At 57.7% G+C, this 21,749-nt stretch overlaps 2 protein-coding genes across 3 annotated transcripts in view; one reads left to right on the top strand and one right to left on the bottom strand.

Moving 5' to 3' along the window:
* On the bottom strand, window positions 1-17,035 carry HIP1 (huntingtin interacting protein 1). Of its 2 annotated transcripts, none has more exons than XM_010721857.2 (30): window positions 16,774-17,035; window positions 16,079-16,221; window positions 15,486-15,542; window positions 14,228-14,308; window positions 12,867-12,943; window positions 12,598-12,659; window positions 11,525-11,665; window positions 10,921-10,978; window positions 8,866-8,941; window positions 8,365-8,496; window positions 7,672-7,769; window positions 7,369-7,441; window positions 6,841-7,024; window positions 6,676-6,764; window positions 6,486-6,602; window positions 6,258-6,359; window positions 5,216-5,410; window positions 4,945-5,095; window positions 4,724-4,810; window positions 4,436-4,543; window positions 4,221-4,357; window positions 3,986-4,096; window positions 3,814-3,872; window positions 3,530-3,623; window positions 3,175-3,275; window positions 2,911-3,016; window positions 2,672-2,795; window positions 2,465-2,526; window positions 1,889-2,000; window positions 1-1,739 (listed from the first exon to the last, which is right to left on the bottom strand). In XM_010721857.2, the coding sequence occupies exons 1-30, from the start codon at window positions 17,018-17,020 to the stop codon at window positions 1,729-1,731; spliced, it is 3,195 nt and encodes a 1,064-aa protein (XP_010720159.1). In that variant the 5' UTR covers window positions 17,021-17,035; the 3' UTR covers window positions 1-1,728. The 2 variants fall into 2 exon arrangements, with proteins under 2 accessions (XP_010720159.1, XP_019477490.1); XM_019621945.1 differs by having other exon boundaries at window positions 4,945-5,092.
* A 4,147-nt stretch (window positions 17,036-21,182) lies between these two features.
* NSUN5 (NOP2/Sun RNA methyltransferase 5) overlaps window positions 21,183-21,749 on the top strand; it is a 3,043-nt gene continuing 2,476 nt past the window's right edge. The window contains exon 1 of the mRNA XM_019621847.2: window positions 21,183-21,240. Coding sequence (XP_019477392.2) covers window positions 21,183-21,240 — 58 coding nt within the window. The remainder of the gene's footprint in view (window positions 21,241-21,749) is intronic.

Genomic DNA, 21,749 nt, shown 5'->3' with positions numbered 1-21,749 from the left:
CGCTGGGCCGAAGGCTTTATTTAAAAATCGACACCACGCGACGTTATCGTACAATGGAAAAACGATCCCGCTGCGTCGCGCCCGTCCCCGCCGCCAGCCGCTTGCCGCGGGATGCTGCCGCCCCGCGCTCGGCCGAGTTACAAAAGGAAGAGAAAAGGAGAAGTTCTGAGAGCGCGGCGTCGCGTCCCTGCGTTCCCCCCCGGCACTCCGGGCCCGGCTGGACGCAGCCTGGTGGCCTGAGGTAGCTGGGGGCCCCGCGCCCCGCAGCAGAGGGGTGGCTCAGCTCGTATTGCTTTTGTGGGGCCGGGACGCGGAGGGGCGGGATGGTGCGGCCGGCCGCGAGGCCACCGGCCTGCACACGGTGTGGTGCTGACACCCCTCTGCTGTTCGGGTGACCCCGGGGCCGTGCTGCCGGCGGGGGGGTCTGGGCACGGACTGGGGGGATGTCGCCGCTCAGACCCCTCTGGTCCTCGGTCGGCCAGGTGGTGCCAAAGATATGGCCGGCTGCCCCAGCACCCGCGGGGCCCACGCGGCTGTTCCTCCCCTGAACCGGCCCCAGACCCACGAAGCAGCTGGGTGTGCAGGCGGGCCGAAGGCATGGCTGTACTCGTGCACCGATCTGACCCCACCACAGCGCGATAAGTGGGGTTGGGGTCAGAGGTCCCCCCTGCCCTGTGAGCCCCCTGCTCCAAGGCACAAAGGTTCCCGGCTGGGGCTGGGTGTCCAGCCCCACAGCCACCCCTACCTGGGGACAGAGGCATGGCAGGGCCGCTCGCTGCGGCTTTGGGGCGTGCTGGCTGCTCCCTGACCCCTCTGTGCCACCCTGGCCCATCCCGTGCCTCTGGAAGCAGATGTTGCCCAGCAGTGAGCCGAGCACCTTGCCCATGGCTTATTGCTGGCATGAACACAGTGATGTGCCAGGGCGGCCCAGCTCCTCTGCTCCAGGCACTGCTTAGCACAGGGCACGGTGGAGACACGGGGCCTGGAGCCCATCACTGCCCTGCTCCTGCCACCAGCCCAGGCCCTCCTCACCGCCAGCCGTCCCCAGCACGGGGCTGTGAGCTCTGCAGGGCTCAGAGGGGGGCAGTGGCTTTCCCGAGAGGAAGCTCAGCACCCCACAAACAAGCGCCAGGCAGCAATGCAGGCCCTGGCTCTCAGGTGGCCAAAGGCACACGGTACCCCCGCGTGGGCTGGGGCTATGGGAGCACCAGGCCTAGCACCAGAGCCTGAGCTGGCCCAGCAGCACCAGCAGAGTTTGTCCTGGCCCTGCCGCATCCCCACGGCCCCAGGCTCCTCACGGTGGGGGAGGGAAGCTGCACTGCACCAGTGAATATGTTAAGGCTGGAGAAGCAGCAAGAGGCGAAGGAAACCCGAACGCTCCCGATCCGCCAGAGCTGGGTCAAACAGTTCAGAGAAATCTGTGCAAAAACGAAACTAAAGGGTTAGAGACCACCCCAGAGACCCCCCAAGCAGCTCTAATAAATACACGTGCAGTTTGCAGCTGGTGTGAGGCTGGGCAGCCTTCGCTCACAGCCCCAGGGGCTCCATCAGCAGCGATGCGGCTCTTGGTCCTTCAGTGCTGGAGGCAGCTCTCGGAGAATGCGGAGGACGTGTGCTTCGGGGTGAATTTTGCACCAGTTTATTGTGTGTCTTCTGAAAAGGGCTGCACCAAGCTGGATCCCGGCTGACCGAAGGGGTCTCTGCTGCTGGCTGCTCCTGCTGCGGAGGCTAATCAGTGCCTGGGAAGGAGATGGGCAGTCAGGAGCTGTGGGGCAACGAGCTCTGACTGAGGGTCCCTTTGCTGCCCCAAGATCCCAAGGCTTTATGGTATGGCTCAAGGGCAGCAGGACCCAGCAGTGTGCCCTCCTGCAGCACCCACAGTACTCACCATCCTCCTCCCAGCCCTCCGCCACTCCTGCCAGCTCATAATGCTTCTTGCGCAGCTCCCCCAGCTTCTGCCGCTCTTTCTGCAATTGGTTTTCCAGCTCCAACACTCGCACCTTCAGCACAAAGCACACACTGCTGTTGTCACCTCACGTCTCAGCAGCATGACCATTGTCAACCAGTCTCAAGCCCAAGTGTCCTGAGGTACATCTCCCCACTGCTGCTCTGGCAGCAAAAGGTCCCAAGAGGGGGCGGAGCAAATTTGTGTGAGGCTGGGGAATGCTCAAGGAACAAGTGGGTCCTCGGTAAGCCCAGCCTTCATGCCCAGTTCTTCCCCTACAAGCTGCTGTTGCCCAGGTGCTGGGCTCATTCCATTTCTACAAGCTCTGTGTAGGCAGCAGATGGGCACAGTGCCCCCAGTCACGTGTTTGAGTAATGAGTATCTGCCCCAGGAGTGGGGGAATGGCTCAGATGAGCTGTGGAGCTCCCCTTCTCAGCACAGCTTGGGCATCCACTCATCAGCCCAAACATGCTGGATGCACTGAGGCTGCATTTCCAAAAGTCCAAAGGAAGCTCCTACCTGAGAGTCCATTTCTTGGCGTTTGATCTGTGTTAGTGTCATGCTGGAGAAGTCCATGCTATCTGCAGAGGAACAGACATCACTGTTGTAGGCCACTTCTGCAGCTCAACCCCCTGCCCAGCACCACAGGCAGAATCTACCTTGTGCTTGGCTACAGCCAGCCAAGCAGGCAGAGATCTGGGTACAGGCCCACAGCCCCATACTCACCTTTCTCCTCAATTTGTGACTTCCCAGACTTGGTGGAGGCCACCACGCCAGCTGTGGCCTGGTTGACGCTCCGAGAGGCTTGCTGCAGCTTGGACAGGTTGGTGCTGTCCTTGTCTGCCTTCACCTGCCGGGGCCAAGAGGAGGGCCATGCTCGCAGGGCACCATGATCCCAACTGAGGACCGGTGCAACACTAAGAGCCCCAGAGCATGGACAGGGGAACAGCATATCGGGCCCTTACCTTGGAGGCTGCCACCAGCTGCGCAGTGCTGGCTGCAATCTCGTGGGAGCAGACCATCAGCTCCTCAAATTTCCCTTTCCCTTGCACCACCAGGTCAGCAGCATCCCTGCAGGAGGACAGGGAGGTGCTGGAGCACCCTTCGAGCCGGCCCTGTGCTGCTACCTGCTCACCCTTCCTGCTTTCAGTCCCCTCCCCTTGGGGACAGCAAGATTCCACCACCCTCCACAGATCACAGTATGCTCACACCGTGACAGTGACACTTACACCATGACGGTTGCTCCCCAGCCCACGGCCTTGGAGGCAGAAATGAGGCCCTCCGTCCAGCGGGAATTCTTGGCGTAAAACTCCTTGGGGGACGCTGCACCCTGTGGGGGGGACAGGAACAATCACATGCTGGGAGCAAGGGGACATATCCACACCCTAGGGTGACAGGGCCCCAGACCTCAGCTCTTAGAATTTTCTTTAGACTGTGGGTGGGAGTGACACCTAACCCTGTGTGTCATAGATTCCCCTATGTGCCATGCTTCCAGGATGAGGATCGCAAGGATGGCACTCACACTCTTGGGGCACATAATGGAGACCCAGGGTTTGGTTCTGGGCTGCCATCCTTGATGCTCACCCGTCCGCTCTCCACAATCTCCCGCTGCAGGTCCTTGGATGCCAGGACAAGCACCTGGATTGCCTGCATGAGGCTGGTGCAGGAACCCAGGATCCTGCAAGATAAACCTCAGTGAGCTGTGGGTTGGGGAGACCCCAGAGCCTTGGGGCAGACACCCACTCCTGCAACACTGCAGCTTATTGTGTCTCCTCAGCTTCTTCCTGCATCCCTACACACTTTGTCCTCCTCTCTTCACAATGGCATTTAAACCAGCACCTTAACCTACATGCCCCATCAACACTCACCTCTCATTCACTTCCAGTTTGACCCCGGTGTCACCTGCCCGGGCCTTGCTCAGCATCTCCTGGAAGAGGAACATAGCCATGCTGAGCTGCCCGCACTGCTCAGCTGCCATACCTGGCCTTGTGCAGGTGGCACGGGGTGACCCTGTGGGTCAGCCCCAGCAGCACAGCTCACCTCGATCCTGGCAGCTGCAGTCTCAATGGCTGCCGATGTAGCCGCCATCTCCTTGTCCACCAGATCTCCCAGCTCCTCCTGCTTCACGTCCAGCCCTCTGGGTCGCAGCTCCTGGGGACAGGATGGAGCGTCCAGGGATGACACAGCCAATGCCGCCACCCTGCCTGCTCTACGAGAGCCACTGACCCCTATCCCCATTCCTCACTCACACTTGGGGTGATGCCCATGCACCCACCTCCCCAATGGTGCTGATCCGGCGCAGGCAGTCGGTCACTGCTGTGCAGTCGGCACTTGCCACACTGCCTGGGTCTTGCAGGGAGCTGAGGTAGCTGATGGCCTCACTGCCGCACTGCTTGCATGTCTCCAGCAGCCCTGTGCAGACAGCAGGAGGGGCTGAGGGGGCTGTCTGTTGGAACAGGGACTCCCGACCCCACAGAAGGCAGCACTCACGGTCAGCGGGCTCCATTGGGGCCATGTGGGAGGTAGCACTGCCTTGCAGGATGGTGTCGCTGATGAGGTGGGCAAAGAGTGCCACGCAGGGCAGCAGGGTGCTCACGTCTGCGGGCACAGAGTGCGTGTGGCTCAGCTGAAGCAGCCCAGAAGCCCTTTTGGCTCCTACATTTGCTTCCCCAACTCCCTTCTGGGCTCTGCAGTGCCTTGGCTGTGGGTCCCAGCCCCAGTCTGTCACCCTGCATCATACAGGAGCAGCCCCTCCCACACAGCCGAGCCCTGCCTCACCTGTGCGGTTGGCAAGGTATTTGCTATGTGCATCCTGCAGCTTCTCAATGCACTCAGAGGCTGCCGATGTCCTGGACAGGAGGTAATCTGCACGCACAAAGAGACAGGACTCAGACATAGGACAACACCTTGCCACGGCTGGGCTGTCCCAGGGGAAATCAGGTTAGAGTTAGGGGCATTCTTTGGGACACGCCGTCTTCAGCAGGCATCGGGGATCTCACCTGCTGAGCCAGTGCAACTGATGTGAGCGGGGTCCTCGAGGCGGCCGAGGGCATCCTGCACCATGCGTTCTGCCTCCCGCACGCTGCCCTGCAGCAGAGCAAACTGCTCCTCGGCCCGGCGCTGCTGCAGGGTCCGTTCTGCACTCTCCTGCTGGGGCAGCACTAGTGTCAGGGTCGTGCCGTGCTGGCTGCACACCTTGACACCCAGCACTGCCAAACCAGGGCTTGGCACAGGACAGTGATGCCCGTGCTTGTGGTGCTTCTGGGGTACCTTATCTTGCAGCTGTGTCTGCAGTGTCTCCAGCTCCTTCCTGTTACTCTCCTTCTCGCTGCTGAGCATGTCCCGCAGCTGCTGCAGCTCAGCCTGCAGGGCTGCCATGTCCTTGCTGTGCTGCGCTGCTGCATGGCTCAGGCTGTCCCGCTCCTGCTCCAGGCCTGCTATCCGGGTGTTCTGCTCTGCTCCTGCCTGGCCGGGCACAAAAATCCCATCAGTGCTGTGCTAAAAGCATGGCTAAAGAACCATCCCTTGCATGTGGGACCTGCTTGTAGCTCATGGTCCAGGCACAAGCACTGCTCAGTATGCCGCAGTGCGCAGAGCTGTGGGCAAGGCACAGCCCTGCATCACCCACATCTGGGCAGCCTGGTGGTGCCTTGCAACATGGGATGGCCTTGCACGAGGCCAGCTGGGGTGCCGTTGGGTGATGATTGTCATCATCCTGATACACAAATACATCAAGGGCTCTGACCCCTGCAGCCTGTCTGCCCACCCTGGAAAGAGCAGCTTCACCCCTGCAGTCCTGAGTAGCAAAGGGCCATGTCACAGTGGGCACAACGGACCCTCTGGCATGGCAGAGTATGCAGAGGCTCTGACATGAGGGCACACCGCTTGCAAGAGCTCTGCAGTGGGCAGAGCCACACTGTCTGTCAATCTGTCAGTGGTTACAAGACATGGGGGTGAGGGCTGTCTGCTGACTCCAAGGCAGGCTGCAGGGAGGTAACGAGCTCTCGGATCCTGTCCCCTCTGTCCCATGAGTCCCTGCTGCAGGAGGATGTGTGGGTACAGCCTCACACCCATGGAACCCACCCCAGTCTGGAACAGACAAGGGTGCAATGCTGCTTGTCACCCCAACGGCAACTTGCTGGGCAACGCCTTGCCTTGCCAAAACACTGAGACAACAGGAAAAGGGAAACCTGCCCCTCAGCTTAGGGGAGGATGAATGCCATGAGTCCCATCTGAGCCCGAGCAAAGGTCTGGGACTAAGCTTTGAGACCACAGCAGGGTGCTGACAGCGGGGCTGCAGCCAGGCTCTCACCTGCATGCTGGTCTCCAGTGTTCCCTGCAAGACCTGCAGCTCCTGCTTGCTGGCTGCCAGCTCCCGCTTCAACGTCTCTAGCACTTCTGCCTGCTCTTGGGACTGTGGACAGGAGAAAGATCACCCTGAGCCGGTCCCTGTGGGGTGCCCACCCACTGCCATGCCCATGTCCCTCTCCGAGTATAAGCAGGGGTCCCCATCCCCATCCCCACTGTGCACCCTACTCACCTTCCGCTGGGACTGCTCGCTCACCCGCTGGAAGGAGTCCTCCAGCTCCTTCTTCTCCCGTTCCACATCGCCCTGGGCTTGCCTTGCCACCGTTACCTGCTTGGTCACCTCTGCGTTCTGGGGATGGCAGCAGGTGCTCAGCAGCCGGCCCGGCCAGGTCCCTATGCCCGGCGGGTGGCTGCAGACCCACCTTTCGCAGCAGGTCGGCGTGGTTCTGCACCAGCTCGCTGTACTTCTCCTTCAGCTTGCTGTACCGCTGCTCATTTGCCTGCGCCCTCCCTGCCGTGCACAGGGCCAGGTGAGCTCTGGGTGCACCCCATGGCCCTCTGCCGCCCTCCCTAGGCCCCCTCCTCACTCTCGATCTCTGTCAGGCTCCTCTGTGCTTTCTCCGTGTCCTCCCGCTGCTTCTTCAGCTCCTCCAGCTCCGTGCGCAGGAACTCGCTGTCATCCAGTGCCTGCTGCTTCAGGTGCCGCTGCTCGGCCAGCTCTGCCTCCAGCTCACTGATGCGCCCGCGCAGCTGCAGGCTGTGCCGCTCACTCTGTGGGCACAGTCATGGCACTGCTCAGCACCTGGCAGCCCCAGACACTCCATCCTGAGTTCAGACAGTGAGTAAGGCACGTTGCCCCACAGGGCCCTTCCCATGCAGTCTACCCGGACAGACAGGGATTGGAGTCACTTGATCTGGGGAAGGTTGTGGATGGTGTCAGGGCTGAGGTGGCTGTGTCCTTGCCACCACACACTGCAGGGACTCAGCTTCACCTCACACTGCCCCACCGGTCCCTTTGCAGTGGGAGCTGCCCAAGGCCCACCGTAGTCCCCCAGCCTGGTGCTGTGGGTCTGCATCCAACACACGGCACGTGCCACCAAGAGGCTGTCACCCACCTCAGCCTTGAAGCTCTCCAGCTCCTCCTTCAGAGCCCCGATCTCCCTGTAGAGCTGCTCGATCAGCCGGTCCCTGGGGAGAAGACAGCAGGCGTCCCATCAGTGCTCCTGGCACCAGGGTATGGAGATGAAGAGAAGGTCCCCACAGCACCACCGTGTTCCCTAGGGACAGCTGAGCCCACCCTTGTCTCCTACTCTATGCCTGTAAACAAGGGGACCTGGGGCTCCCAGGCTGTGCGCTGAGATGGCCCCAGTGGGGACATGTCCCTGGTGTCAGGAGCAGTCATCAGCACGAAGACTCACTTATCATCCTTGTTCATCCCGTTCTGGCTGTTGAAGTTGAAGGGGTCGCTGCTGAACGAGCTGCCAAAGATATCATCAAACTTGTTGTCAAACAGGCTCTGCGGGGAGAGAAGCACAAGGGACTGGATGAGCCCAGTGCTGCCCTGCAAGGGGCAACAGAGCCCGTGGCCACCGGTACCCCAGGCTGGTGTCCTGGAGCAACACACCAGGTAAAGGGCTGCTGCCTGTATGCGCTGCTTGCCCAGAGCCCTTGAGGGGCACCTGCAGTCCTTGGGGCAGGGCCCCAGAGCCATTTCACACTCCTTTCCTTCCTAAAATGCTGAGTGACCACACAGAACCCTTCACAGAGAGGGTGCAAAGAGCTCCTCTCCATGCCACACCAGCACGGTGAGCTGTGTGGCAATTCTGGGAAGCAAAACATCTCCAGGCAGCCATCACTGGAGGGCACCAAACTATTAAGAGAAGCACTGTGGGATGAGTTCAGCCTGACTCAGACTCGGCAGCGCCCAGGCTCTCTGCTGGGCACCCAGCAGCCCCCATTGGCAGCATGCAGCAATCACAGCCCCCACACTGATACTCAGTAATAAGAGCTCATCATGGAATGGTCTGGAATGACAGCCCTGGGTATGATGGGCATGGACCCAAAGGACAGCATCGTTCTCTCATCAGCCATGAGCAGTCCTCAGAGCTTACCTGTGATGCTGTTTCCATTTCCACCAGGTCTGTGATGGGCTCGCTGTCAGGTGAGGATGCCTCAGCAGGGATGACCACCACAGGACTGATGTGTTCCGACAGTGCCGAGGCTCGCAGAAAATTGGGAGGGTTCTGGGGAGGGAGGACAGCAAGGCCAGAAGGTGTGAGCCCTGTCCTGCACAGAGCTATAGGCACAGAGGCCCTGGGCACCATGTCCTGTTTAGAAAATTATTTCCCTCCTCATTCCTTCCAGTTCTGCTGCCACAAGGAGGGATCCTGGAGCCCAGTCCCAGGGACATGGGCAGGGACCAGCTCCATCCCACCGTGACTGACTCAGGGAGGATGCAGGGATGAGCCCTGGGCTCTGTGAGCCCTGAGCTGCCACCATTCCCAGGAAGCCAAGCAGGTGGCACGTGGTGCTTTTTGGACATCTGCCATCAGGCCTCGCTGCTCCTGGCCATGGGGACAAGGAGAGCTGGCACCAGCTCCATGGGACCTCACCTCTGGGAGCTGCGGGATCTGAATCAGACGCTTGAAGTACTGCAGGTTACTGGAGCGATAGAAGAGGTCCTTTAGCCTGAAAGGGGCAGAGGCTGGTTAAGGAAGGCTCCCCATGTGCCGCTGCCCCAATTTCTTGTTGCTGCTCCCATACATTCCCACACTGCAATCTTCACATATCCCATCCAGCAATGTCACTGTGCCATGCTGGTGGGGATGGAAGCATGCTGCCACCAAACCCACAGCCAGTCTTGGAACACCCCAGCCCCTACAATCCCACCACTGGCAAGCTGATGGACAGAGGCTTTCTCAAATAAACACAGGACACAAAGAAGGGCCTAAAGCCACCGACCATAGGAGGACAGCATCATCGCTCCCGTGGCAGCCCCACCACCAGCAGTCAAGGCTGCCTGTCTGGAGGCCACATGGCAACAGCACCTGCAGTTCTCTGCACAACCATCTCCCCCACAAGCAGCCTGCCTCCCTTTTGAACTGATTTCCAATTCTTTCATCAAAAGCAGCCTGTGGTAAGTGCTGCCCACCTTTGATTTTATGCTTGGTTTCACTCAAGAAGAAAAGCTACAGCTGGGAACACGGTGTGGCTGTGGGGATGCTGGTGACTCCCTCCTTTGCAGCCACTCAGCACCCAGCCTGATGCCACATTCACTCTGGGTCTGTCCTGGGTACTCAGAGCCCACACTCAGCCCAGCCCTTTGCTGAAGGCTGCATCTGGTGTTTTCCCCCAGGCACTGCTTTGCAGCCTCTGACCTTGAAGCAAGCTACCCTACTATCATGCAGCCTCAGCACTGTCCTCCTGCAGATCTCTGCAGTTGTTTTTTGTTTCTACTATCTTAAATTGTGTATTGGAAGCCATGGCACTTCACTGCTCACTTGCTTTCTATCTCATTTAAAATACTGTGAGCAGCACCACTTTCAGCACAGTCACTGGAGATGACCTCGAGAAACCCACCAGTACAAAACCTGATTGACTGTCTGCTGCTTTTGAGCAGACCTGTCCTTGCATCTCAAGGCAGCTTAGTTGTTTTCCTTAGCTTTTGGAAATGTTTGCTGATGCACTGCACATGTGAGTTCCTGAATAACTGGTATGTGCAGCTTGGCTCTGGCTGTTTGCTCCTATACTTCTATCTGCTGCTATTAGAAACTCCACTATTGATATTTTGAACGGGTAGGCACTCATGCAGTGAGCAGCTTTATCTCCTCTAGCTGCAACTTGTACCATAAAAGGACATTTTTTCCCTCTCAAGAGCCTCCTCTGCTTGGCTGCACAACCCGATGTTGCAGAGGATGACACCTCAGTGACACCTGAAGGTATCCTTATCATCCTTTGGCTGCTCCATTTACCAAGTTCCCACACTCTGCCTTTTTTGGATATCAAGCACCACTCAGGGAAACCTCCTTTCCCTTTTCCACATGCCCAGAGACCACAACCCCAGGGGCACACCAGACCATGCTCCTGCAGCAGCACCTCAAGCTGTGTCCATGCACTGCCTAAAGGATATCGGCTCTGGAGAAAACCCGCTGTGCTCAGCTCTCAGCCCTTGCTAAGTGGGCACTGCCGGTGCCAGCAGCACTGCATGGACCAAGTCTCCCTGGCAAAGCTAGGAAGGGCAGACCAGGTGCTCTGCAGCAATGAGACTTTCTTCTCAGCAAGTCAAGTGCAAATTGCAGTTAAAACTGCAATTAAACGGTTTCAGGGTTTTAAATCACCAGCTAACGCTTCACATAAAATGCCATTAGTGGCTGAATGCCTCTTTAGAATTAATAAGGCAGTTTTCTGGTAATTCAATAGCAATGGATTAGGCAAACAGAGTAGGTGCCCTGGAGAAAGCAGCCCCACTGCAGAAGAGCTGCTTCTGAGAAATGGCAGAAGATTCGACGAGGGCTGATTTTGAAGCCTTGTGCCAGATTCATGTATTTCCTCTGCCTGCATTGCTCAGCTACTGAGCTCAAGTACAGAGGGTTGCAGTGCCTGCAGTGCTCCCTGCCTGGCCCTGGGAACCCGGGCATCACCTGCAGTGGGTGGCAGTCCCCACTTACTTTCTGAACTGCTCCAGGAAGCGGTCCCGGTGGCCCTGCAGCGTGTCGGCAGGCAGACCTGTGAGAAGAAGCGGGTACAAAGCTCACCCTGTGTCCCCATCCCAGGAGGGCACGGCTCTGGGGCCAGCTTGTGAGCATGGCCATGTGGGGATAGGTGTTCCGCAGGGAGTTCATCCTCCTCCCAGTGCCCCAATGCCCTCAGCACAGCCTCCTGCTGCTTAGGGGCTCACTGCTGGATCATGTCCCCAGAGATGGCCCTGGGCGGTGCTGGGGCAGGGACAGGCTTTGAGCTGGCACTAAGGAGGCTGCTGCTGCAATCCGAGGTCCTCAGGAAATGCAGCTTTCTCAGCCTGTGCACACTCTCTGGCCTCCCTGACCCCTGCAGTGAGCTCCAGAGACCGCTTCCCACCCCAAAGGCTGGAAAGGAGCTCAGGAACAACTCGAGCAGGAATTAGAAGCCCCAACTGCACACTGGCGAAGAGCTGCTTGTGCACCAGAGTGCTGCAAAGCCAGGCTGGGGGCACTGAGTGTCCAGCAATGCTCCACACGTGGCTCACGGTCCCCATGAGCTCCCAGTCCCCATGGAAGGTGCTGATGTACTCACAGGAGTGGAGCTTGAAGAGCAGCTTGACGGTGTAGTCGTAGAGGTGGCTGCAGTCCAGGATCACCTGGATGAGTGGGGCCAGGCGGCACTGCCCCGCCGCAGTGACCGACACAGAGCGTGACATGTCCAGGGAGCTGAACACTGCCAGGAAGGAGAGAGGCTCAGAGGGAGCAGGAGGCCTAACTGACAGGAGTGCAGGCTTCCCACTGTCTTCCTCGGCTCTTCAAGGCATGTTTCATGGCTCAGGGTGATGTGTGGGACCCAAGCAAGAGTCTCTGTGTGCAACTGGGCACATGGCAGGAGCTGGAGGTCAGTAGAGCGAGGCACCCAGCACCACAGCCTTCAGTTTCCACACTGCATCTGAGTGCATCTAAATCATCCCCACGGGCAGGGAGGTGGCTGGGCAGGGCTGCAGTGCTGCACCCCACATTGCCAGGACCATGAGATCATTGGCTGCAGCAGGGAAAGGTCAACCTGGGGAGGGAATGTATGGCAGCTAGGAGGGAGGGCTGCAGATGTGTCCGGAGACCATCTTCAGGCTTTGTGCATCCCATGGAGGCCTTGGCCTGGTGCTGCTTTAACACATCACAAACTCAATCCTGCTAGAGTGTGCAGAAACGCACTGCAGTTCTGAGAGTTGAGATCACCTTGGTTTTACCCCCCTGCTTGCTTCCATCCCTGCGTATTCTCACACCTTTTCCAGCTGCAGCACACTGCAAGCACCCGGGGGAGCTGTGTTCTCTCCTAATAAAAACCAGAGGCTGTCACAAGCAAGGCAGAGAACAAACTCAGCTGGAGAGGCTGCCGAGTGGGAACCTGAGGTGGGGAGGTGAGCTGGAGGCGTGGGGGGAAGCGGAGCTATGCAGTCTGCCAACCCCACACGTTCCCCAGCACTGCAGGAGGGCTGCAGGGAAGCAGGCACAGCTCTGACACGGGATCGCTTTGGCTAAGAATAACTCCAGGGAAGTGCATGGCAAACAGATGAGCTCAGACACCCTTAGACAACTCCTTCCTGGATCCCACGCCACACCACGCATACCAAACCCGGCAGAGCATGGCAATGAGGGGCTTACCCGTCTGGAAGAGGTTCAGCTCACACTCCAGATAGTCAAACATTTCCACTGTCAGTTGGAAGCTGGGGAAGAGAGGTGAGGAAGGTCGAGCAGCATCACCACACAGCACACCCCATGCCAGGTGCCACCCCAGGGACACACAGACGCTGCCAGAAGGGACGTGCCAGCCCTGCTGGTGGCTCTGCCCACTCCCATGTTAATGGAAGGCAGACATGGTGCCATGGAGCCATGCCCCAGCCACCCCTCGCCTCCCACCTGCCTGCACTCACAAGTTATTGACATCGTTCTCTCCCGCCTCGTCAAGCTGCCGGTCAGACATCTGCAGATTGCCGGGGAACCGGGGGTTCTGGGGGGAAAACAACAGTTAGGAAGGGCCATGGAGGGGCTGCAGCCTCACTGCAGGAGGTTGGGGTAGCTTGAGTTGAAGAGTCTCCAGGGTGGGCTCCTTTGGTCCATCCCAAGGTCTTACCAAGCAGGGGCTAATGAGAGATCTCCTGAGCCCTGGGTGAGCCAGAGGAAACCTCATGCCCTGTGGAGCCCATTTTCCCTCCAGCAAGAAAAACAACTCTCCTTCAGCTTAGAATCTGCTGGCAGGAAGGAGATGGGGCTCCTGCAAGGCACCACGGGGCAGCTGCAGGAGAAGGGGCAACCATCTACTCAGAGGGCAAAGCCTCTTTCAGGCTGCCCACAGTGGTCCATGAAGGCCAAGGCTCCAAATAGCTGAATCAGGGCCACGGGTATGGCCTGGGTTCAGAAGGCATCTTAACAGCAGAACTTGAAAAGAAAGAAAGCACCACAAGTAGCAAATTGCCACAGCCAATTACTTTAAGGATTAAAGCACTTGAACCCATGCAGGGCAATGTTTGTGTACAAGACCACAGTGACGTTTGGTTTTGTTCTTGGAGGCACGCTTTTAGTTTAATGCCACAAGCATAAGAGAATGTCTGCCTGAATAATGAACTCCATCGATGGTGTGCTGCTTCCCAGAACCCTGCACACTGCATTCCTTTCCATAAATACACTCCCCTCACCTCTGGCAGCTGGCTCCAGCTGTTCTGAGCGCAGGCACACTGGCACAGAGCTGTGAGACCAGGAGCCGGCCAGCTCCAACCACATCCTCTCCCAAACCGAGCCCAAAGAAAGAGACCTGCACAGCAGCTCGGCTCCAGAGACCCAAAACAAGCTCCTGAGGCAGGCATGCAAGAGATGGGGCAAAAGCATTCCACTCTTCCAAGTGCCCAGGAGCATGCCCTGAGCACCCCATGCTGAAGGCAGTAGGTTCTCAAGTGCCAGGCAGGGCAGAGTGGGGATGCATTGTGATGGTGATATCATATCCTTGAGTGGTTTGGAGTGGAAGGGACCCCAAAGACACCCCACCTCATCCTTCTGAAGGCTGGGTGCTTCCCCAGCTCAGGCTGCCCAGGACTCCTCCGTGGTCTGAGGCACCTCTGGGGAAGGGGAACCCACAGCTCTGGGCAGCAGTGCAGCACCTCACTGCCCTCTGGGTGAAGAATTTCCCCTTCGCATCTGATTTGAATCTTCATTCTTTTAGTTTAAAGCCATCCCCCCATCCTATCAGCATCAAACCATGTGACAGGTCACTCTCCACCATTTTTTAAAAGCTCCTCACCTTGGTGTGGAACTCCATCTTGGTTCTCAGCAGTTTGAGGTAGATGCTGCACAACTGTCCATAGCCCTCGCTCAGGTGGCCCTGGGGACAAGAAGAAGTTGGTCACACTTGGGGCAGGCTGCGCCTTCAAGAAAGCCTTCTCATCTGGCTCTGGGCAGTGACCTGACCGCTACCTGCCCAACCCCCTGCCCCATCCCATTGCCCTGTGCTGCTGTGCCAGCAGCGCTCACCAGCCCAGCACCTTCCTCACCCTCCTCCTCCTCGCCAGTGATGTGCTGCCACACAGGCTGGCCAAGTGCCCTGTGTGGCAGGTGTGTTGCCTGGGACAGGGGTATGCAGGAGATGTCTGTGCCCTCCCACTCCTGTACATGGGCTGCAGGCGGGTGGGCATTGTGCCAGCAGCTCTGTATGGACTTAGGAAGGGGTGGCAGCCTGGGATTTACTCACCATTTTCTCATCTCTATCTCTCCTATTGCACAATTTAGTCCTGCTTTTGACTGTCAGAGTTTTAACCTTAAAAAAGAGGGAACACTATTGATTCAAAAAATACCCTGAGCTGGAAGGGATCTGCCAGGATTACTCCTGGCTCCACACAGAACCACCTGAAAACTAAGTCATATGTTTGACAGCCTTATTCAAATGCTTCTGGAACTCCAGCAGACTTGGAGCTGTAACCTGTACTGAAGGGAGCCTATTCCACACCTGAATAATATTTGACTTTGCCCAATGTGTTTGATTTTGATGGAAGTGGATACAGAATGTGACCTGCAAACCTAGCCTGGTGAGTTCAAAATCATCCTGCTGAGTTGGAGCTCAGCTCGTGCCACGACCCTCAGCCCTCCCTGCTCCCCCCATGCCCCTCTCATTGTCATTCCATGGACATCCTTCACTGCGAGCGTCATCCTCTGCCCCACTTGCCCTGCAGCTCCCAGCCCACCTCCTGCAGCTGCCTTGCCTGCTCTTCTGTTCCCCTGCTGCCTGATTTAACCTACTGTAGCTGGAAAGAGGTCACTCATGCTGCTATGAGTATTTCTTGCTATAAATACTCTCTCTCATTCATCCCTCTCTGCAGCACGGCAAAGTGAACCGAGCAGAGATAGTGCTTCTAGGCCAGATGGCTCCAGGGAGGAGCTGAGCTGGCAGTCATGGGCAGAGTGAGGGATGCTGTGTGTTCCCAGTGCTCAGCACCACACAGCCCATGCTATGTAGCCGGCCCCAGTTTACCCTGCCTGGGGCATCTGTGGGGTTGGCCACTTACCCACATCCTGCTCATGTCACTCAGCTCATTCTTGTATCTCACAGAGTCCTTCAGGACCTGCAAGGAATGGAGAAGAAAATAATCAGCAGATGAGAGTGGCATGCAGGGCACCAATGGCAAAGTGAGCGTAAGTCAGCAATTAGGCTACAGAATGGGTGTCCTGGACACATTACTGACCTTGCATCCCCAGGGTGCCTCTATCTTTGTTCATGCACAGGGCAGAACCCTGTCAGGTGACTCCCATATACATGCCAACACCCCAGGCATAGTGGTCCCTCCAGCACTAGCACTGCTGCACAGGGTGGGTTATTCTGTGGGTCTTGGCATGCGGGCAGATTGACCCTGGGAAGAGCTCTGGTCCCAGGCTGGCTGCTGAGCTGAGTCTGCTGCACTGGGAGGTGTGGGGGGCAGTGGTACCAGAGCTCTGCAGGACATGGATGGGGATGAGACAGGGAATGGGGGACAGCAGTGTTCTGGGGACAGAAGTGGTGCCAATTCTAGCATCCGAAATTCAAGGAAAGTGTCATGAGCCTGAAGGGTGCTGATGAATATGAAATTTCCTTGCACAGTTGGGGGCACAGGGGAGCACTCACATTTGAATGGCCGTCGCGGAGGAGCTTGTGGAAGACATGGCAGAACTTCCAGCAGAGCACAGCATTGCCTGAGAGTGGCAGCCGGTTCACCACCGACCAGAAGGTCTGTGCCCCCTTCTCGTGGTGCGTGCCCAGGATGCATGGTGAAGGCCGGTCAAGGAAAGGGGGATGGATGGATGGAGGTCACCCCACAGTGGGCTGGCTGATCCAAGCAATGCATGATTTAGTACGGGGTACTTTGGTGTAAAATATGGGGTCCAGCACAGTGTTTGTGCCCACCCTCGGGAATTCAAGAGGACAGGAGGATGGGTCCACAGAGACAGGCAAGGAACAGTGGTGCCAAGCACTGTGCACACGGGACACGATGTTCTTTCCCAACCAGCACCTGCAGAGCTGAGGGGAGCGGGGCCATCGCTGACACACAGCCAAGCCCTGGGCACACGCTGTACCAGCAGCAGCTCTGCACTGCTGCCCTGGGAACCCAAAGACAGAGGCTGCAGCAGGAAGGAGAGGAAAAAGCAGGGACAGACCTGCAGGAAGCCCCAGTCGGCAGGGAGAGCCCGTCAAGATCTGTCCATCCCCGTCGAACCCCAGCAGCACCCCCACAATGCGCTGCCTCACTGTGGCCCCTTTTCCAGGCAGCCCCAGCCAGCTCCCACGCTTGCTTGTCCTGTGGCCAACTTTTGGAAGGATATTTCTGGCGTGTTTCTCCTTGACAGCCACTTCCTGTGTATTAATAGCCTTATTGATGCTGACAGTCTGAAAAACAGAAGCGGTGGAGGGGTGAGATGGGAAGGGCTCGGGCTGCCCTGGTCCCCCTGCTCTGCCGGCACCTGTCAGTGCCTGGGTCGCATCCAGGTCCCCGGCCCGCAAAGCAGCCGCTGCCTCGTGCCAGCTGGATGCTGCCCATTCCCGGATGCCTTTCTGGGATGTGCCTGGCATCTGCCAGGTTCAGCCGCTGCCAGGATTCATTTACTCAGCATAATAATGATGCAAGTAAAGCAGTGACCACAAAAGGACCCTCTCCTGCCCTGGAGGTGGTGGGACAGGCAGAGGAAGGCAAATCCCTCCCCTGACCTTGGAACATGGGCAGCAGCCAGAAGCTCCAGCTATCTACTTTTTTGGGCAGGTTGAAGAGAGAGGATGCTTTGGGAGGAGAGGAAATCCAGCACAGGGATGCTGAGATCACTGCAGGCTTGCAAACTCCCACCTGTGCAAGATGCTTTTGCCTCATGCACAGTGAAGGAGGAGGGCAGTAAACTTAGCTCTACCCACTAGTTCACCCTGTTTCTCACTGCAGCCTTCCCACTCCAGCTCCAGCCCTGCACCCTGGCCCTACCACACACCTGTCTCCAGAGTCTCTCCACAGCTCCCACCCCGCTCAGAACTGGTACAGTGAGCCCACCGTGTGCTCAGCTGCTCTCGCACTCCCTGCCAGGAAAGCATGGTTTGCAATGCAAATGTTGTGGACCTTGTAAAGCCCACACTGAGAAGCGTGGGTAAATGCTGAGTGAGAAGCCAGCGCACTCCCTGTAGCCTATAGAGGCAGTAGCAGGAGGAGTTTTCTTTGCAGGATTTTGAGTGTTTTTTAACTCTATCCCATTTCTGCACCTGCTTTCTCAAGTGCACAGCAGGGCTGGGAGCCACGCTGGGGCTGGAAGATGCTCTGGCTCTTGCAAGCACCCAAACCACGAGGGACTGAGCCTGCTCCCAGCCCAGCACCCCGTCACTGCCACCAGTCAAACTCCAGCAGGCAAGGGACCCAAACTTGTGTCTTGCTCGTAGACACACTGAGCACCCATTGGTCGCCAGTGCACTGGTGTTTGCACTGCTTTGTGAAGATTCACGCTGCTGATGAGAAACAGGCTGGCTCAGTGCTGTCAGAAGAAGCTAATCACTGACGTGAGTCAATTAAAGCAGTGGGACTGACTCCAGCGCCTTACTCATTGACAATCCTTCCTGCATCCCCGCAGTGCTCTGCATCTCCAAGATGTCCTTGGAGGGGAGACAGGGCTGCGAGGAGCTGCAGGCACGGCCCACACCCCAGCAAAGAGGGCTGGTCACAACCCACATTCCCCAAAAATGTCCCTGGATTCCTCAGTGTCTGCCAAGGCAGAGATGCTTCTGCCTTCCTGCTTGTTCTGCAGGGACACTGCAGCAGGTGACAACATGGGGTGCTTTGCAGTATGACAAATCCACTCAGCCCTTTGTTTTTGCCTTTATCACCCATCAGCGCAGGCTGTGCTGAGGACACATGCCATGCTCCCTGCCTGCCGCAAGCATCCCAGACCAGGCCAGCATGCTGAGATGTGGATGGAGGGCAGAACTTGCTGCTCAGCCTGCCTTAATGGGAGCGGACTGGGACCTTGGGGCTGCGGTGTGACCCCCATGTCCGGCTGGGCAGAAGGTTCCATGGTGGCAGGGCTGGCCAGGGCTGGCTGTGGAGGGAAGCAGGGCTGGGGGAGTCCTGCTGGTCCCTGTCCCTACAGAAAGGCTGAAAGCGGAGCTCTGAGCTCACGCTGTCACTTCCTGACAGCTTTTCCTGGGGAGTCAAGGACACGGCCTCGGCGCAGGCCTGGAGTGAGGAGCCCTGCGGTGCGGCGGGGCAGCAGCCATGATGCTGTGCAGTGGCCTCCAGGAGCCCCATCTCCAAGCCCTGCTGTCCCTTTGAGGCCAGCACCAGCCCGAGTGGCTGTGGGAAGGCTTTGGGCCACAGGTCCCGGTGCTGCTCACGCTCTACCAGCTGCCTGGCCACCACAAGCAGCGAGCCTCACAGAGGCTGTGACAGCAATTGGAGACGTGGGGCAGCGGCGGGAGGGTTTGGCTGCAAACCAGGTCCAAGAGGCTGAGGTGCCTCCCCCCCAGTTCCTGTTACCCAGGCAGGAAGAGTCACAGTGCTGCTCCCAGCCTCCATGCCGTGCCAACTGTGGGCTGCTGTGGCACTGCAGCTGTCCCTGACCTCCAGGACACATCATGGCCTCGGCGGTGCCGCTGCCAGCTCTGGTTACCCTGAGTGGAGGGAGCGATGCCGGGGGACACACAGGGCTCCTCTCCTGCTGCCCCCAGGATATCATCTGCCCAGGAGTTTGGGTCCTGCAGTGCATCACAGGACGGATTTGAGGCTCCTGAGTCATGCATTGAGCATCCCACTGGGAAAGGGGCACGTGTGGGAAACCTGCTGGGTACAGAGGCACGCAACCGATAACTGCCTCATCTCCCCTCGTTCCCCTTACAGATTTCCCCAAATTACAGGCTTAGCATCCTTTGAATTGCAAATCTCCCATTATGCAGAGATAAGTTCAGCTCTGCACAGTAGCTGTGCAGTGCCTTCCATTTCTAAAAGGAAATGAGTGTTGATTAAAGAATCCGGAGCTATTGCAAATTATTTGGAGAAACTGAGTAAGTTGTAGTGCAAATCCTCTTAGTAATGGCTCCTCATTTCTTCTTAATTCCTTTCTATAAATGGATAGCTGGGATTGAGCATACCTTCAGAAAACTGCCCTCCACCAAGCCCCGCAGAAACAGGGGCTCTGGGGGAAGCAAATGAGATCTGACCAGGGCAGAGCTGCCTGAAAAAAATCTAGGAAAATAATTAAAACACAAATCCCAGTCCAGCAGAGCTCTGCTGCAGCCTCTAGGCAGTGGGGCGGGAAGGAACGAGACACAGGAATCCCCCGGGAGCCTTCCAGAGGTGTAAATCACAGCAGCTGGAAGAGCATGTGCATCTTTTTAAGTGTCACTCACCAGCAGCAGCCAAAAGCCAAACACAGACTCCTTGGGCTTAAGGAAGGTTTTTGGCCCCAGTGTCCCATTGTGGGGGGCAGAAAGTGCTGCTCACCCTCTGCCTGGGAGCTGGAGCCACTTCAGGCACCAAACACCATGACCTGCCCTAACCAGATGGAATAATGCCCCGACAGGCATCAACCTCAGTGTTTGCCCTGGCTTGGGCCATAAGAAACAGCCACATCATCCCCAAAGCAGTGTTTGCTTCTGGCTACAGGTACTCTGAAACCTTGCTATATCGACCAGGGTTTGCTCTCTGCTGTCAGGGCTGGGGATGTACTTCATGCTGTGTTGGGAAAACAACAGCTCAGATCAAGAGTTGCTGCACAACACGGGCAGGCACCTGCTAGGGGCAGCGCATGGGCTCCTCCTGGCACAGTCACAGTGTGGCCAAAGGCAACACCACGCTGTTCAACTTCTCTGCCTGGATTCTGCTCTCTTGGGCTTGGCAATTTGGGTCTACACCACACTTTGCCTTATCAGCAGCACAAGAAATGGATGCATCACTGCTGCTGGCAGGTGGCTTTGGGATCCTCTGTCTCAGCAGCAGCAGAAGAGCTGCAGAGGGCAGAGGTGGGAGATCCCATCACAACCCTGCCTCTGAGACAGCCAAACAGAAAGAACAAAGGAAACCACCCAAGTGTGATAGGTGTGGGGGCACCGGGCAGGATGTCTGAGCTGTGGGAGGCAGAGACCTAGCTGGTGCCAGGGGTGAGCTGTGCTTTCTGCGGGGTCTCTGCTGGCTGATTATGGCCCTGGGAATGGGAGTGCACTGCGAAGAACACAGCATTCTGCACCACTGTGGTATCAGAACCCAGATAGTTGGGGTGTTCAATTTCTCAAATGCCACAAACAATTTATGCAGATCAATTACTCTGGATTTTTTTTTAATCCAGCTTGAGGAATACGGACTTTTTCAATACACAGAAAAGCTTCCCCAGCCCTCCCCTTCCCACCCCACGCAGCTGCTCTCCCACCACACATTCATTACTCTCCGTGCTTAATTATCGATAAGGGCATGAGATCAGCAGCAGCCAACCGTGCCCATGCCCCACATGGCCCCGCCGGTGCCGGCCACAAGCCCGTCTGCGCTGTCCCATTAACCAGGCTTTTAATTTTAAGTGGGGATTTTATATAAAGATAATCTCTTCCTCCAGCAGTGATTTATATCAGTGGGGGTTGCCCGGGGTCAGTGTTTCAGGCAGGTCCTCCACAGCCTTCATGATGTTTTCCCCGTGGCCCCAGCTGGAGTCCCATGCTTGCCAACATTTGGGCATTTTTTGCAACGGGAGAAAACAGGAGCAGGATGGGATGGAGGAGGATGCAGGAGCAGAACCGGAACGCCCGTGGCCCGTGCTCATCCCCAGGCAAGCGTTCAGGTGACTGGCAGCCATCCCAGGACCAAACCTGTTTGGGAAATGGTAACACCTGCATGCGCAGGTGTCATCACGAGGATACCTGTCCCTCTAATGGCAAAGCGCATCCCAAAGTGCTGCGGGATGCAGTGATAGCATCAGCGCTGCGCTGCGGCCATACAGTTGCGAGACAAAGCTGCAGCTCGCACTGCACCGGCGGAGTGAGCCCTATAGGGCCGGGGTGCGAGCTGTCGGGCTGAGCCGGCAGCAACAGGCGCTCCCGCGGAACCTCCCGGCCGCAGCTCCACCCGCTGCGAGGAGTCCCTCACCACCGCGGGCAGACGAGAGAAAATTAAGGGAGCCTTCCTCTTCCCCAGGCGGATTCGTTAAAGGACCAGCAGCCACCCGGCGCCGGGGGCTCCAGAAGAGCGCGGGCGTTCCACGGGCACACGGAGCAGGGAAGGAGCCGGGAGCAGCTCGCACCCCTCGGGCTCCACGCTGCGTCCCCGCGGCCTCGCCCTGCCCCAGCGCAG

The sequence above is a fragment of the Meleagris gallopavo genome, chromosome 21 (assembly GCF_000146605.3).
Source record: "Meleagris gallopavo isolate NT-WF06-2002-E0010 breed Aviagen turkey brand Nicholas breeding stock chromosome 21, Turkey_5.1, whole genome shotgun sequence".
Taxonomy (NCBI): Eukaryota; Metazoa; Chordata; class Aves; order Galliformes; family Phasianidae; genus Meleagris; species Meleagris gallopavo.
The sequence above is the reverse complement of the archived record's forward strand: the minus strand, read 5'-3'. Positions and strand labels throughout refer to the sequence as shown.

Excerpts from the sequence above, each read along its gene's own strand:
- HIP1 (XM_010721857.2), bottom strand. The coding sequence starts at position 17,020 with ATGCCAGGCACATCCCAGAAAGGCATCCGGGAATGGGCAGCATCCAGC. Across the intron at positions 15,543-16,078 it reads TCCGCGACGGCCATTCAAAT|GTCCTGAAGGACTCTGTGAG; the intron begins GTGAGTGCTCCC and ends CATTCCTTGCAG. Across the intron at positions 8,942-10,920 it reads TTCCTGGAGCAGTTCAGAAA|GCTAAAGGACCTCTTCTATC; the intron begins GTAAGTGGGGAC and ends TGCCCCTTTCAG.